The sequence below is a fragment of the Chenopodium quinoa genome, unplaced genomic scaffold (genome assembly GCF_001683475.1).
Source record: "Chenopodium quinoa cultivar QQ74 unplaced genomic scaffold, ASM168347v1, whole genome shotgun sequence".
NCBI lineage: Eukaryota > Viridiplantae > Streptophyta > Magnoliopsida > Caryophyllales > Amaranthaceae > Chenopodium > Chenopodium quinoa.
In genome coordinates, this window is record NW_018743292.1 from 1,519,940 (window position 1) to 1,532,128 (window position 12,189).

The 12,189-nt window shown below is 36.5% G+C and overlaps 2 protein-coding genes across 2 annotated transcripts; both read right to left on the reverse strand.

Annotated features, from left to right (window-relative positions):
• Nucleotides 1–570: 570 nt before the first annotated feature.
• Nucleotides 571–4,487, reverse strand: LOC110736242 (cinnamoyl-CoA reductase 1-like). The gene is made up of 6 exons (XM_021916413.1): nucleotides 4,249–4,487; nucleotides 2,660–2,829; nucleotides 1,914–2,105; nucleotides 1,383–1,542; nucleotides 1,090–1,276; nucleotides 571–1,001 (listed from the first exon to the last, which is right to left on the reverse strand). Exons 1-6 carry the CDS (start codon nucleotides 4,364–4,366, stop codon nucleotides 857–859), a joined length of 972 nt encoding a protein of 323 aa, XP_021772105.1. The 5' UTR covers nucleotides 4,367–4,487; the 3' UTR covers nucleotides 571–856.
• Nucleotides 4,488–5,457: 970 nt separating this feature from the next.
• LOC110736243 (cinnamoyl-CoA reductase 1-like) lies at nucleotides 5,458–7,936 on the reverse strand. Its single transcript, XM_021916414.1, has 6 exons — nucleotides 7,679–7,936; nucleotides 7,310–7,479; nucleotides 6,837–7,028; nucleotides 6,545–6,707; nucleotides 5,903–6,089; nucleotides 5,458–5,807 (listed from the first exon to the last, which is right to left on the reverse strand). Exons 1-6 carry the CDS (start codon nucleotides 7,794–7,796, stop codon nucleotides 5,663–5,665), a joined length of 975 nt encoding a protein of 324 aa, XP_021772106.1. The 5' UTR covers nucleotides 7,797–7,936; the 3' UTR covers nucleotides 5,458–5,662.
• Nucleotides 7,937–12,189: the final 4,253 nt, after the last annotated feature.

The window sequence follows — 12,189 nt, forward strand, 5'->3', positions numbered from 1 at the left end:
ACTACAACTTCATGGGAGGTCACTGATGACGTGTTAATAAGGAGTTTAATTTGATTGCCATATTGGGAGAAAGGTTATATAAATTCATGATTATTACAAAGGGAGTGTGCAATTTCAAGTCAATGCATGATATTGACAGAAATTACATGACAAGATTTAATAATAATGGATGAATTTACCATTTTCCATGACATTTTTTTTCCTACAATAAGATAATTTATTGTGTCCGAAAACATGACAAGGGATCCACAATTGACCATTCCACGTCACTAGTGGCAATTTTTTGAAAAATAAATGGGAAATCACAAGAGAGCCCCAATTTATCACCTTAAAAACCGTAAATAAATCAACAAACATGTCAAAAATTAGAATATGCACTTGGTTAGCAAATTATTTTAAAATTAAGATATGCACTAGATAAACAAAAATATCAAGATATTCGTGTAAAATATGCACTACTATGCCAGAGCTACAAAGACATTTAAATCACCTACTTAATATGCACTTCATATAATAAAATGTTAACTACAAAATACGAGTACTAATAGAAAATACAGAAAGAGAAGGATATAATTGGATCGCGAACAGTAGCATTTACTAGCCATGAAGCTACTCCGAATATATATAACCAGATGACATACATCCGTGATCCGTGTATGGTGAGGATGTTAAGTCAAATATGAAGTAATATAGAGTAACCCTTATTATAAATGTATAAAAAGTTTTAAGACATGGTTTGAGAATAATATCTGGGGGTACTTGCTAAAGTCATGCATAAGCAACATGACCCACCAACACATACAAAAATCAATCAAAAGCCTCTTATTAAAAACTAGCTATTGATTTCATGTGTAACTTAAATGCTGACAAACCCCTTCTCCTTCAGGCTTTCAACAGTCTCCTTGACGCTTGTTTTGAGAGGAATATAGTCAATGCCTAAACTTTGAGTTTTCTTCTTCGAGACTTGGTATAATGGCTTCAAAGGACTGTCATCTTCACACCTGAAGTAATTTGGAGATTCAGAAAGTTAGCAATATGGAAACAGACAAATTCGCACCTAACAGAAGGAATACTGAAGAAACAACTTACTTTTCAGGGAGTTTGGCATTCGGATAAAGCTCTTTCAAAATCTTCACAATATCTGCATAATGCGCAGTGCTTTCAACTAAGCAGTATCTTCCTTCAGCTGAAGAGACTTCAAGTGCCAGGATATGTGCCATGGCAACATCATTAACATGTACCCAACCAAGAGTCATGTTTTTATAAGTTTCAGAACCTGCAAGATTGGGAATAAAAAAATTATCAAAAAACAGCTGTAGTTTAAAATGGATCAGCTTTCAGCTCATCTTGATAGGAACAATAAAATTTCTCAAGGCACAAACCAAATAATTTCGCTATTGCAGCAGCACTTGTGTTGAGTGTTGGCTGCAACAGTGGTCCAATAACCATTGCCGGATTTATAGTCACCATATCAATGCCCTTCTCTTTCACAAACTTCCATGCTGCTTCCTCAGCCAAAGTTTTAGAGAGCACATACCACATCTGTATCAACTCAAGATTTAGAAGTTTGAATATGATATTTTTTTAGACAAGAAATAAGTGCTTGGAATGTATGCGTCAACAAACCGAGAGAATAAGCATCACAGGCCATAAACATCACAGTAAGAATTGCATGCAGCAAAAATATATGGGATTTGATTCAAATCCACGGCCCTCTTAAATTATACTCTTAAATTAAAAAGTTGGCATGCACAACCAGTGTTAACTATCCTAAGTTCCTATCATTGATTACAGCTTCAGTTCCTACACATTGAAGACACAGCAAGCAGCTGGCATTGGTTAACTTACTTCTATGATCACTTCCCAAGTCACATTTAAAGCAGTGAAGAAGCAAAAGTTTGACATTTATGAACCTTTGTTTCCCTACTGAGATTTGCATCAGTAAACCAGGTTTCATCAACCACCACTTCCGGAGTTCGAGGTCTGCTATTGTAAGCAACCGCTGCCATTGAAGATGTCAGCACCACCCTTTTTATTGATGGGACTTTTACACAGGCATTGAGAACATTAAGTGTTCCCTTCACAGCAGGATCAAGCAATTCAGCCTAATAAGAAGTGAAGAAAACAGGTCAGGAAGGAAAAAATCATCTATAAACCAAAGAAACATTAACATAACTGCTTAGCACGGTGCACTTTTCTGCTAACGGTAATTCATTTTAATAAACTAGTAAGGCCCATAAAGCAATACAATAGTAATAGAAAAATTATGCATCATATAAATGACAATGGGTAAAGCCATGAAAATAAACATATACCAAAATGGTTCACCACAAAAATGATGTGAGTACCAGGTTTATACTCGTACAAGGCAGCAAAACAACAATGTTAGTTGGTCTCATCTTATAAGTAATACTTGCAATTTCATGAAACCCTCTCTTCCCACAACAATGACCACTACAGAACTGCGTATTCTCAAATTAAGTTAGTTTCAAATGAGCAGGCTTACAAAGAACCAGTCTAACTGGTAACAGATATATAGTCCATAGGTCACTAGTACAGAACATAACGTGTTATCAAAGGCCCGCCACTACCAATATGCCATATGTAATGAACAGCATGCAAGAAAAGAACAAAGAAATGTGCAAAGGAAAAGATGAACCTCTGGATCTTTAACATCATGGTAGAAGGGAGAAGCAGTGTGAAAAACACCGTCACAACCCTCCACAGCAGCATCAAAAGATCCCTCCTCCAACAGGTTTGCAGTAAACAAGTGAAGTCGCTCCTTAGCTCCATCTAGAGAAAGCAAGTGCTCAACTTTCTTCGGATTATCTGCAACAAGAAGCAACTCCACCATAAAAAAGCTATCCAACTACAGTTACAAAATTGAAAAAAGAAAAAGAGACCATTACATCTTTTCAAAAAGTTAATGTGCTCATAGAGAACAATAGAAAATATGATCATGTTTCAGCATATCACACAACAATCTCAAAAAATTAGCAATATATGTGACGTAATCCTTCAAAAAAAAATATTGATGGCAATGCACTCCCCAGTCTGCTAGATATAGACAAATCATTGAATACTTCATTACAACTTCGTTCTTCCCTCTCCAGCACCTCCCCAGTCTATACTACTGCAGTGTAGAAGTTTTGGTCTAAATGAATGGCCAATGTGAATGTATTCACTCTCCCAAAGCACACTCTCTGCATAGACTTATTGCATTTAATACTTACATCCACGAATAGACAATGGTTTGCAGAAACTTCCATTTGCAGTTCCTGCACATCGACACCAGAAGCACTTACATACTACTTCCCAATACCCACAAACCCAAGTAATCATAAGTCAAGTCTACATTTGTTCTCTGTCAAATACATGTTGGGATACTTTAGTAGCACCCTAACTGAATTGGGTGTAATATGGAGCGGAAAAGCTAGTTAGTGATGGCGACCAAAAAGATAGAAACAAAGCTAGAGGAAAAGCAAATCCTAGGGTGTGTTGATTTTGCAAAAGGGGCAAACAATAATTAGTATAAAATAGGATAAGGAAGTGCATAATTCCCTTTTCTTTTCCCTTTCTCCTTTGCTCTTTTTGAAGACCACAATAAGTGACAAGGAATAAATGCAGTTCAATTACACACATAGATCATTATCGGGGTTATGTAAGACAACAAAATGATTGAATCAGATTATATACGAGCAAATCAAGTTCAAATTGATCAAGTCCTTCTTTTCTTAAGCTTGTTTAATGGCTGAGTCGGTCCAGAAATCAGCATCTCTATGATCCAAACCAATTGGTCACCAAAAAATCCTTTATATAGGACTATATACAAATCAACCTCGATTTAATCTTCGACAACAATCAGCATCATCTTCAATTCTCCAACATTTTCCTAAACAAATCTTCCTAAATCTTATACTACCTCCCACAACCCAAAATAATTTTATTAACGCAATCACAAATGAATGCAGAAAAAGTTGAAAAACCCTAAAATTATTCACAAAATTCAACAAAAATAACCCTTAAAAACACACAATTTAACCCCAAATTACTAACAATTACTCAGCAAATGAAAAACATCAAACGCAATCATCTCCAAAAACCCTCAACACAATTTCACCCACAACACAACTCAAAATTCAATTACATCATCGATTATAAATATAACAAAACAAACACACCGAAATTCAATAATCGAAAAACAAATTAAAAAAAGAGAGAGAGAGAGAGAGAGAGAAAGAAACAAACTGGGATCACGAACGGTGGCTCGAACAGAGTAACCGCGCTGAAGAAGAAGCTTAACTAGCCATGAAGCGATGTAACCAGATGCTCCGGTCACACATACCGTCTTCCCTGCTCCGCTCATTTTCTCTCTCCTCACTCTTTCTCTCTCTTACTTGCTGCTATTTTTTGTGGTGTGAACTGTGAACTGTGAACAGTGAAGTTGGTTGAGATGAAACTATTCACTTTCTGATCTTCAGTTATTTGTTTACTATAAATAAATACAACGGAATTAATTGCGATTACGAGTATTCAAAATTAATTTGTGTCGGTCAAAGTTGTAGTGTAATACATAAATGTTAAAGAACACGTCATTAGTGACGTGTGTGTTTCAATAATTATGGTGCGTTGGTGAGTTTTAAGTGGTTAATATTGATAACCACTCCAATTAGGTTTTTGGCTTATGTGATACACCGGAGAGAATCCGAATGTATTACGGTGTTCATTTGAATGTACCCCGTATAATAATTGTTAGATGCAACTAATTGGTTGTTGGTGTAGTGGTGATTGGAGCTACATTTAGCAGGGAGGACCGCGTATTCGATCCCCACAACAACAACAATTGGGAAGGGATTGAAACCTAACCATCCAGAACTAATCCTCAAATTCGGATTAGCCCAAAGGTGAACCGGGTGGAACACCAAAAAAAAAAAAAAAAATTGTTAGATACAATTACGGTGCAAAAGTACACCAATGTATTTCGGTGCTCATTGGAATGTACCTTACATTAATAATTGTTAGATGCAAAGGACATTAGTAGCAAAATTTATAAGGAAGTCAAAAATCATGGTTGGGGATTAGGGAATAATGATGAGTTTGGAAAAATTAAAAACCCAATATATATTGATTTATTTGTAGATAAGGTGAGATAACTTATCAAATAGGAATCTCTCACGAGTCAATTCGGTCCGGATTAGCGAACAAAGTTTTTGAAGAGGTGTGTGAAAAAGGTAGGGAATCTCCGCCCTTAAGTTGTCGCTCGGGTTAATGATATATGATTTTTAATTTCTTATCAATTGTTTGGTTAAATATGTATGTGCTCGTACTAAAATTCGGCCGGAAATAAAAAGTGGAGCAAATAATTAAATAGGGGGGATTACTACGTATGTGAGGATGTGACACTATCACACTAGTGGTTAGATTCTTATCAAGTCAAGTCTAGTTACTCCATTAATATCATCAAAACTCAGCAATAAGCACTTGATCTATGATAATTTCAGCTCAATATCCAAACTGATACTCCAAGTATGCCTTTGATACGCAGCAATATCCAAACTAGCACTCACCAATGCAGCATACAGATACAATCACTAGTAAATTACATTAGTTCAACATACACTCGAGGCCTTTCATACACTAGTTTATGATCTTCAAATGAATCTCAGAGGCTGATAAACCCCTTCTCTTTGAGGCTTTCAACAGTCTCCTTAAGACTTGTTTTGAATGGGATATAGTCGACACCCAAACTGCGAGCTTTCTCCTGCGCAACCTGGAATGCCGGCTCCAAAGGACCATCATCTGCACACCTGTAGAAATTTGGTCCCTCAGAAAAGTATCAGAAACAAGCAGATTACAGTAGGACACCTGACAATAGAGGATTCTTAAGAACGAAACAGCTTACTTTTCAGGGAGTACGGCGTCAGGGTAAAGCTCTCTTAGTATCCTCACTGTGTCTGAGAAATGGGAGACAGTTTCAGCTAAGTTATACCTGCCGTTAGCTGATGGTACCTCGAGTGCCAGGATATGAGCATTAGCAACATCTTTGACATGAACCCAACTGAAAGTTATGTTAGGATAAGTTTCTGATCCTGCATAAATTGCAGAATTAGTTACTATATCAGTCATTTGATGAGCAATAACAACTTAATTCTCCCAAGCATCAGACAGACTTATCAGTCCAATACCAGCGCAATTTCCTGAAAATTCTAATGTAGTCCTATGGCTTTTGACTACCACAATTTTTTAAAAATGAATGGCTGAGATGGTTTGTTTATTTATAATTTTTTTAATTTTTTTATATATTTTTTTTTCAAGAATTCCTAAAATACTACAAAAATAATTTCTGGAAGATAAAATATATTTAAAATTATTTTTTAATTAAAATTACTAATTAAATACAAAATAATCTCAACCGTCCATTTTAAAAAATTATGATAGTCAAAAGTCATAACACTACATTTGAATCATTATCAATTTCTTGATGAATCGGGGAGATTTAAACATGTAAGGTTACATTGGGAGGAGTCTTAAACATGATGCTTACCACTAAACAGTTGTGCAAATGCAGCAGAACTTGTGTTAAGCGTTGGCTGTAATAATGGTCCGATAACAACTGATGGATTAATCGTTACCATGTCAATACCCTTGTCTTTCGCAAACTTCCAAGCAGCATCTTCAGCCAATACTTTGGAGAGAGCATACCACTCCTGCAGAATAACCAGAGCACTCTGTCACATGTATACTCATGATCAAGCTTCAACCGGACTAGTTTAGGATCGATTTTTAAAAAATCAGTAATATTAAGTACAAAGTATATGATATGATCGATAATTCACCTTTGATTCCCTACAAAAATCAGGATCAGAAAACCAACTTTCGTCAACTACCACCTCAGGACTCAAAGGTCTGCCATTGTATACAACTGCTGCTATTGAAGATGTCAGAATTACTCTCTTTATTGATGGAACTTTTGCACAGGAATTAAGAACATTAAGTGTTCCCTTCACTGCAGGATCAAGCAACTCAGCCTGATATGATCCGAAAATAAGAAAGATAATTTAGAAAGGAAAGAAAGAAACAATATAATCTTCTCCTGTTAAAATCAAGGCTTAATCATACACTACAATTCAGCTAACATTCAAGCCATTAATTCATGTCGCTTTCTCCATATATAGTCAGTATACAACAATGAAATCGACGATTAATGGAGTGTTTTAGGATAGAGCTCTATGTAAAAGGCTGCATGCTTTGGCCACATTTAACAAACAAAATGCTTGAGAAGGTAATATGATATATAAGTTGTTGATACCTGCGGATCTTTAAAATCATAGGTTAAGGGGGATGCAGTGTGAAAAACACCTTCGCAACCTTCGACAGCAGCATCAAAAGAGCCCTCCTCCAACAGATTTGCAGGAAATAAGTAAAGCCGTTCCTTTGCTCCATCTAGAGAACGCAAATGCTCTACTTTCTTTGGATCATCTGCAGTAATACGCAATTTGTTACAAAAACAGCCAATGCTAACAGCCAGTCAGACCAACCAAATTAAACTGCCGGCAGCCAACAGCCAAACAAGGCCAATATGTTAGATTGTTTTTTATGAGAATTTGCACAATATGATAAAATTAAATGAAATTTAGGATGTAATGAGAGAAAGAAAAGGGAGGAGAACGGAACATACTAGGATCGCGAACTGTGGCTTTCACGGTGTAACCACGTTGAAGAAGGAGCTTCACTAGCCATGAAGCAATGTAACCGGACGCTCCGGTCACACAGACTACCTTACCTTCTCTACTCATTTTCTCTTCTTGCTGCAGTATTAGGGGTTCAATTTTTTTGTATAAGCAAGATATTCAAATGGCTAGTATAACAATGACGTAAATAAAGGTGACATATATGACTTTTCTTAGACAGGGTACGATTTTTGACTTATGAGAGTTGTAGTAAGTGTGAGTTGGTGCACAAATTATAAACAGGTTTGAAATTTAAAGAACAAAATACAAAATACTTCACTGATTAAGGAAGAATTTTTTACTAAGCTTAGCTTGAGCTCAAGATGGCAGTCATGGGCTCAAGAACGCCTAGTCCAGTCCATGGTGGAAATTCAAGGCCCAAAATACGCTAGAATCACAAGGCCCAACAAAGGCTTGAGATAGTCAAATAATCATTATTATCTTTTATGAAAAATCTACACGAGTTTGTTACAACACGAAAACTTTTTCTTAATTCGTTACAGGCACAACTCACTTGAGCACAAGACACGCTAACACAACATGTGAAACTACACTACCAAGCCCAAGCCCAGCTTTTAAGTCATCCCATTTCATAACTGTCATAAATGAGAAATTCTAAAAGGAGATAAATCATGCACAAAAAGGTACGCAATTATGCTATGTGATATCTCACAAATGGAAAGAAATCGTGTAAAGTTAATTTGATAGTGCATTATGATTTTACACTCAACTAAGGAAACTAATCATTATCATAAGTAGTAACATTTTAATCTTGATTCATTCATAACTTAAATATAACTGCACCCAAATAAAAAGTACAACTAAAAAAAAAAAAAAAGAGATTAATTAAAATCATGAAATTTTCAGGGGAGAAGTTGGTGATAATGTGGGTGGTGGTGTTGGTAACGTTAATGATTGGTGGTGTTAACGGAGAAGAGCGATTGATTGTCGGAGGAAACGCAGGATGGAATCAAGGCATTAACTACACCTATTGGGCCTCTCAACAAACCTTTTACATTGGAGATTGGCTATGTAATTCTTTCTCTCTATTTAAATTTATCTTGGTATTTACAAGTTTTGCTTTCTTCAATTTTATGTATTTGTTTCGAGTATTGATGCTTGTTAGGCAATTCAAAGTGCGGTCTAAAATTGCGATTTCGTGCGGTTTAGAATTTCGATCAAATCGAGGTTTATGGTTTAGATGCGGTTTTCTAATTTTTTTAAATCGATCCGCGCTGCAAACATTAAATAGCTATTATTATTTAATTCTATGAATATGTATAAAATGTAAAATCTTAAAATACATTAGCATTATTTTGTACCATTATAACTTATAAGAATATACTTGCAATCATAACTGATATGGAGCGCTATTAAAGATTAAAAAGCCTAATTTATTTATTATTTTGTAATTTTATTTATTTATTATTTTTTTGCTTTTTTTTTTTTTTTGTTGTGTGAATTGTGATGCGGCTTAGACTGAGAAAACTTTCTTTCGGTCTAGTTGACCAGCGTGAGTTTTCATTAAAATTTTAAATTAAACGGAAATTCAAGTTATTAGAGTCATTAATGACTTAAACTATTAGAGGTAGAGAAATAATTGTAGAAGAATAATCAAGTGTATATTGATTAGCTTAATGTTTTCATTATACAAAGTATGTATATATACAAGTTATAACAACTAACCTGGAGAATTATACGTTAAACTTAAATAAATAAGGAATAATAAGATAATAGAGAATAATCTCCTATAATTATGCTCAACTAACTTGACTTGGTAGTCTTATTTTCAACATCCCCCCGCAAGAAGGATGGTCGAACGACGAGACCAATCTTGGCATTAAGTAACTCAAATTGCGTACGAGATAGTGGCTTAGTAAGAGCATCAGCAAGTTGATCTTTGGTTGAGATGTAAGACACCCGTAGGATCCCTTTTTGAACACTTTCATGGACAAAATGATAATCAAGAGCAAGGTGCTTCGTTTTTGAGTGGAACTTGGGATTGGCAGCCACGTAAGTTGCCCCCATGTTATCACAAAAAATAGTAGGCAAATGCAATGAATTAAGATCAAGCTCAGTTAGCAAGTTGATTACCCAAAGAACCTCAGCAGTAGTGGACGCAAGGGCTCGGTATTCAGCTTCAGTTGAAGAACAAGCAAGTGTTCTTTGCTTGTTAGAACTCCAACGAATAGGATTTTTGCCAAGATAAACAATGTAGCCCGTAGTGGAGACATAATCATCTCGATTCCCTGCCCAATCAGCATCTGTAAATGCGTGCAAGGACTACGGGGATTTGTGATGCAAGAGTATGCCCTTGTGGAGAGAGCCCGCAAGATAACAAAGTAGTCGCTTCAAGGCATTGTAATGTTCATCAGTTGGCTTGTGCATATATTGTGAAAGACGATTAACACAAAAGGAAACGCCCGGCCGAGTAAGAGACAAGTATTGCAAACTGCCAAGAATAGTCCTATACTCGGTTGGATTAGCCAAAAGGCGACCTGAGTCTAAGCGTAGAGAATGAGCTGTTGACATTAGGGGTGAGCAAAGACCCAGGGTACCCGGTACCGGACCCGGAACCGGTTAGGATCCGCCGGGTCCGGACCCGGAACTGGTCCCACCGGTTCCGGGACCGGGTCCAAAATGTCGGACCCGGTTGTAACCGGTTCCGGGACCGGGTCCTAAAATTTCGGACCCGGTACCCACTGGGTACCCGGTTTAAACCAATTCCAGTTCCGGGTACCCGGTCCCGGATCCAGACAATCCGGGTACCCGGAACCGGTACTGATTTAGTTATAAAAAATTATTTTTTTTTAAAAAAACCCAACTGAATTATAAGCCCAATCCTACAAAACCCCTGCCTGGCCCAAAACTAAATACCCTAGGTATATAATGAAAAAATAAAAAAACCCTAATTCCTCTAATCCTCTCACGCTCTCAGCCTTTCTCCACTCTTTCGTCCTCCCTCCTGTCTGACTGTCTCCTCTGAGTCTCCGACCACCGTCCAGTACACCAGGACACCAGGCGACCACCGTCAACGGTCCACCTGCTTCTCTCTCTCCTGTCTTCTCCTACTAATTAAGGTATGAAATATGCAATTTGCGAATTCAATTTGCGATTTTAATCGTTTCTCTACTTACTTGCTCTCTCCTGTCTTCTCCTACTAAAGTACTAAATACTAATCGTTGCTACTGCATGTTCAATTGTGAATTGCGATTTTAATTTGCGATTTTAACTTGCGATTTTACTTGCTACATTTTAATTTGTGAAGAATATGGCAATTGGTGATGCTAAAATTGATGAAGTGGTCGAAATACTTGAGTGATTGCTCTGTGCTGCTACTGCTGTGTTGATCTGCTGCTACTGGCCTACTGTGTTGATGTTCTGCTGGCTGCTGCTACTGTTCTGCTGTTCTGTTGCTACTGTTCTGCTGTTCTGTTGCTACTGCTTTGCTGCCTGCTGGATTGATCTATTCTGCTGGCTGCTGCTATTGTTCTGCTGTTCTGCTGGCTGTAATGTTGTTGAATGTTGATCATGTTATGTTTAACTTAAGTAGTTCTGTTAAAACTTGTTTAATTTGAGTTTGTATGGATTGATTGGTTTGATTTGATACTTTGTTAGTTTGTTATTTAAACTGAAAACTTAAGTTTGTATGATTTGGATTGGTTTGTAGACTTTGTACTTTGTATGAATTGGACTAAATTTGTTTGCTGTTATATTTGTTAATTTGCACTGCTTGCTGTGTTAGTGAGAATAGTGACTTAGTGTGTTGATTAATGAGGCCCAATTTGCAGATTAATGAGAATAGTACTTTGTGTAATGTTTATGTCTTATTAAAGTTTAATTTGTTCCTATTTCAGAACTATGAGCAATACCGACAATTCGTCAGTCCCTATGGATGATGAAAGTGAGGTTGGAAACGAGAATGCAACAACCAAATCAACCAAGGTTGGTGACAAGAGGAAGTCTGAATACTGGAACCATTTTTGGGATTTTAGAGATCCAGTAACCAAAAAAATTGTTCAAGTCAAATGCAAATATTGTGAGAAAATGCTAACAGGTAATACTAATAATGGAACTTCTTCATTAAAGAAACACCTTGGTGCATGTTCAAAATACCCTCCAAATGTAGACAAAAAGCAAAAAACTCATTTCTGTTTACAAGTCTCCTGAATCTGATGCTACTATAGTCTCTAATTGGAAATTTGATGAAACTGCTTGTAGACTTGGTTTGGCAAGAATGGTTATTGTTGATGAACAACCATTTTCTATTGTTGAGCGTGAAGGTTTTAGGTATTTTTGTAGTGTTGCTGTACCTCAATTTCATATACCTTCACGTTTTACAGTTGCAAGAGATGTGAAGAATATATTTGTTTGTGAAAGTGGAAAATTAAAGAAATTAATTGGGTGTTTGAAATCGAGAGTGTCACTAACAACTGATTGTTGGACCTCCATTCAAAAT

Coding starts and splice junctions, on each gene's coding strand:
- LOC110736243 (XM_021916414.1), bottom strand. CDS start 7,796: ATGAGTAGAGAAGGTAAGGTAGTCTGTGTGACCGGAGCGTCCGGTTAC. Junction 6,708..6,836: donor ATTTTTGTAGGGAATCAAAG/GTGAATTATCGA, acceptor GTTATTCTGCAG/GAGTGGTATGCTCTCTCCAA. Junction 5,808..5,902: donor GACGCCGTACTCCCTGAAAA/GTAAGCTGTTTC, acceptor AAATTTCTACAG/GTGTGCAGATGATGGTCCTT.
- LOC110736242 (XM_021916413.1), bottom strand. CDS start 4,366: ATGAGCGGAGCAGGGAAGACGGTATGTGTGACCGGAGCATCTGGTTAC. Junction 1,543..1,913: donor ATCTCAGTAGGGAAACAAAG/GTTCATAAATGT, acceptor GAGTTGATACAG/ATGTGGTATGTGCTCTCTAA. Junction 1,002..1,089: donor AATGCCAAACTCCCTGAAAA/GTAAGTTGTTTC, acceptor AAATTACTTCAG/GTGTGAAGATGACAGTCCTT.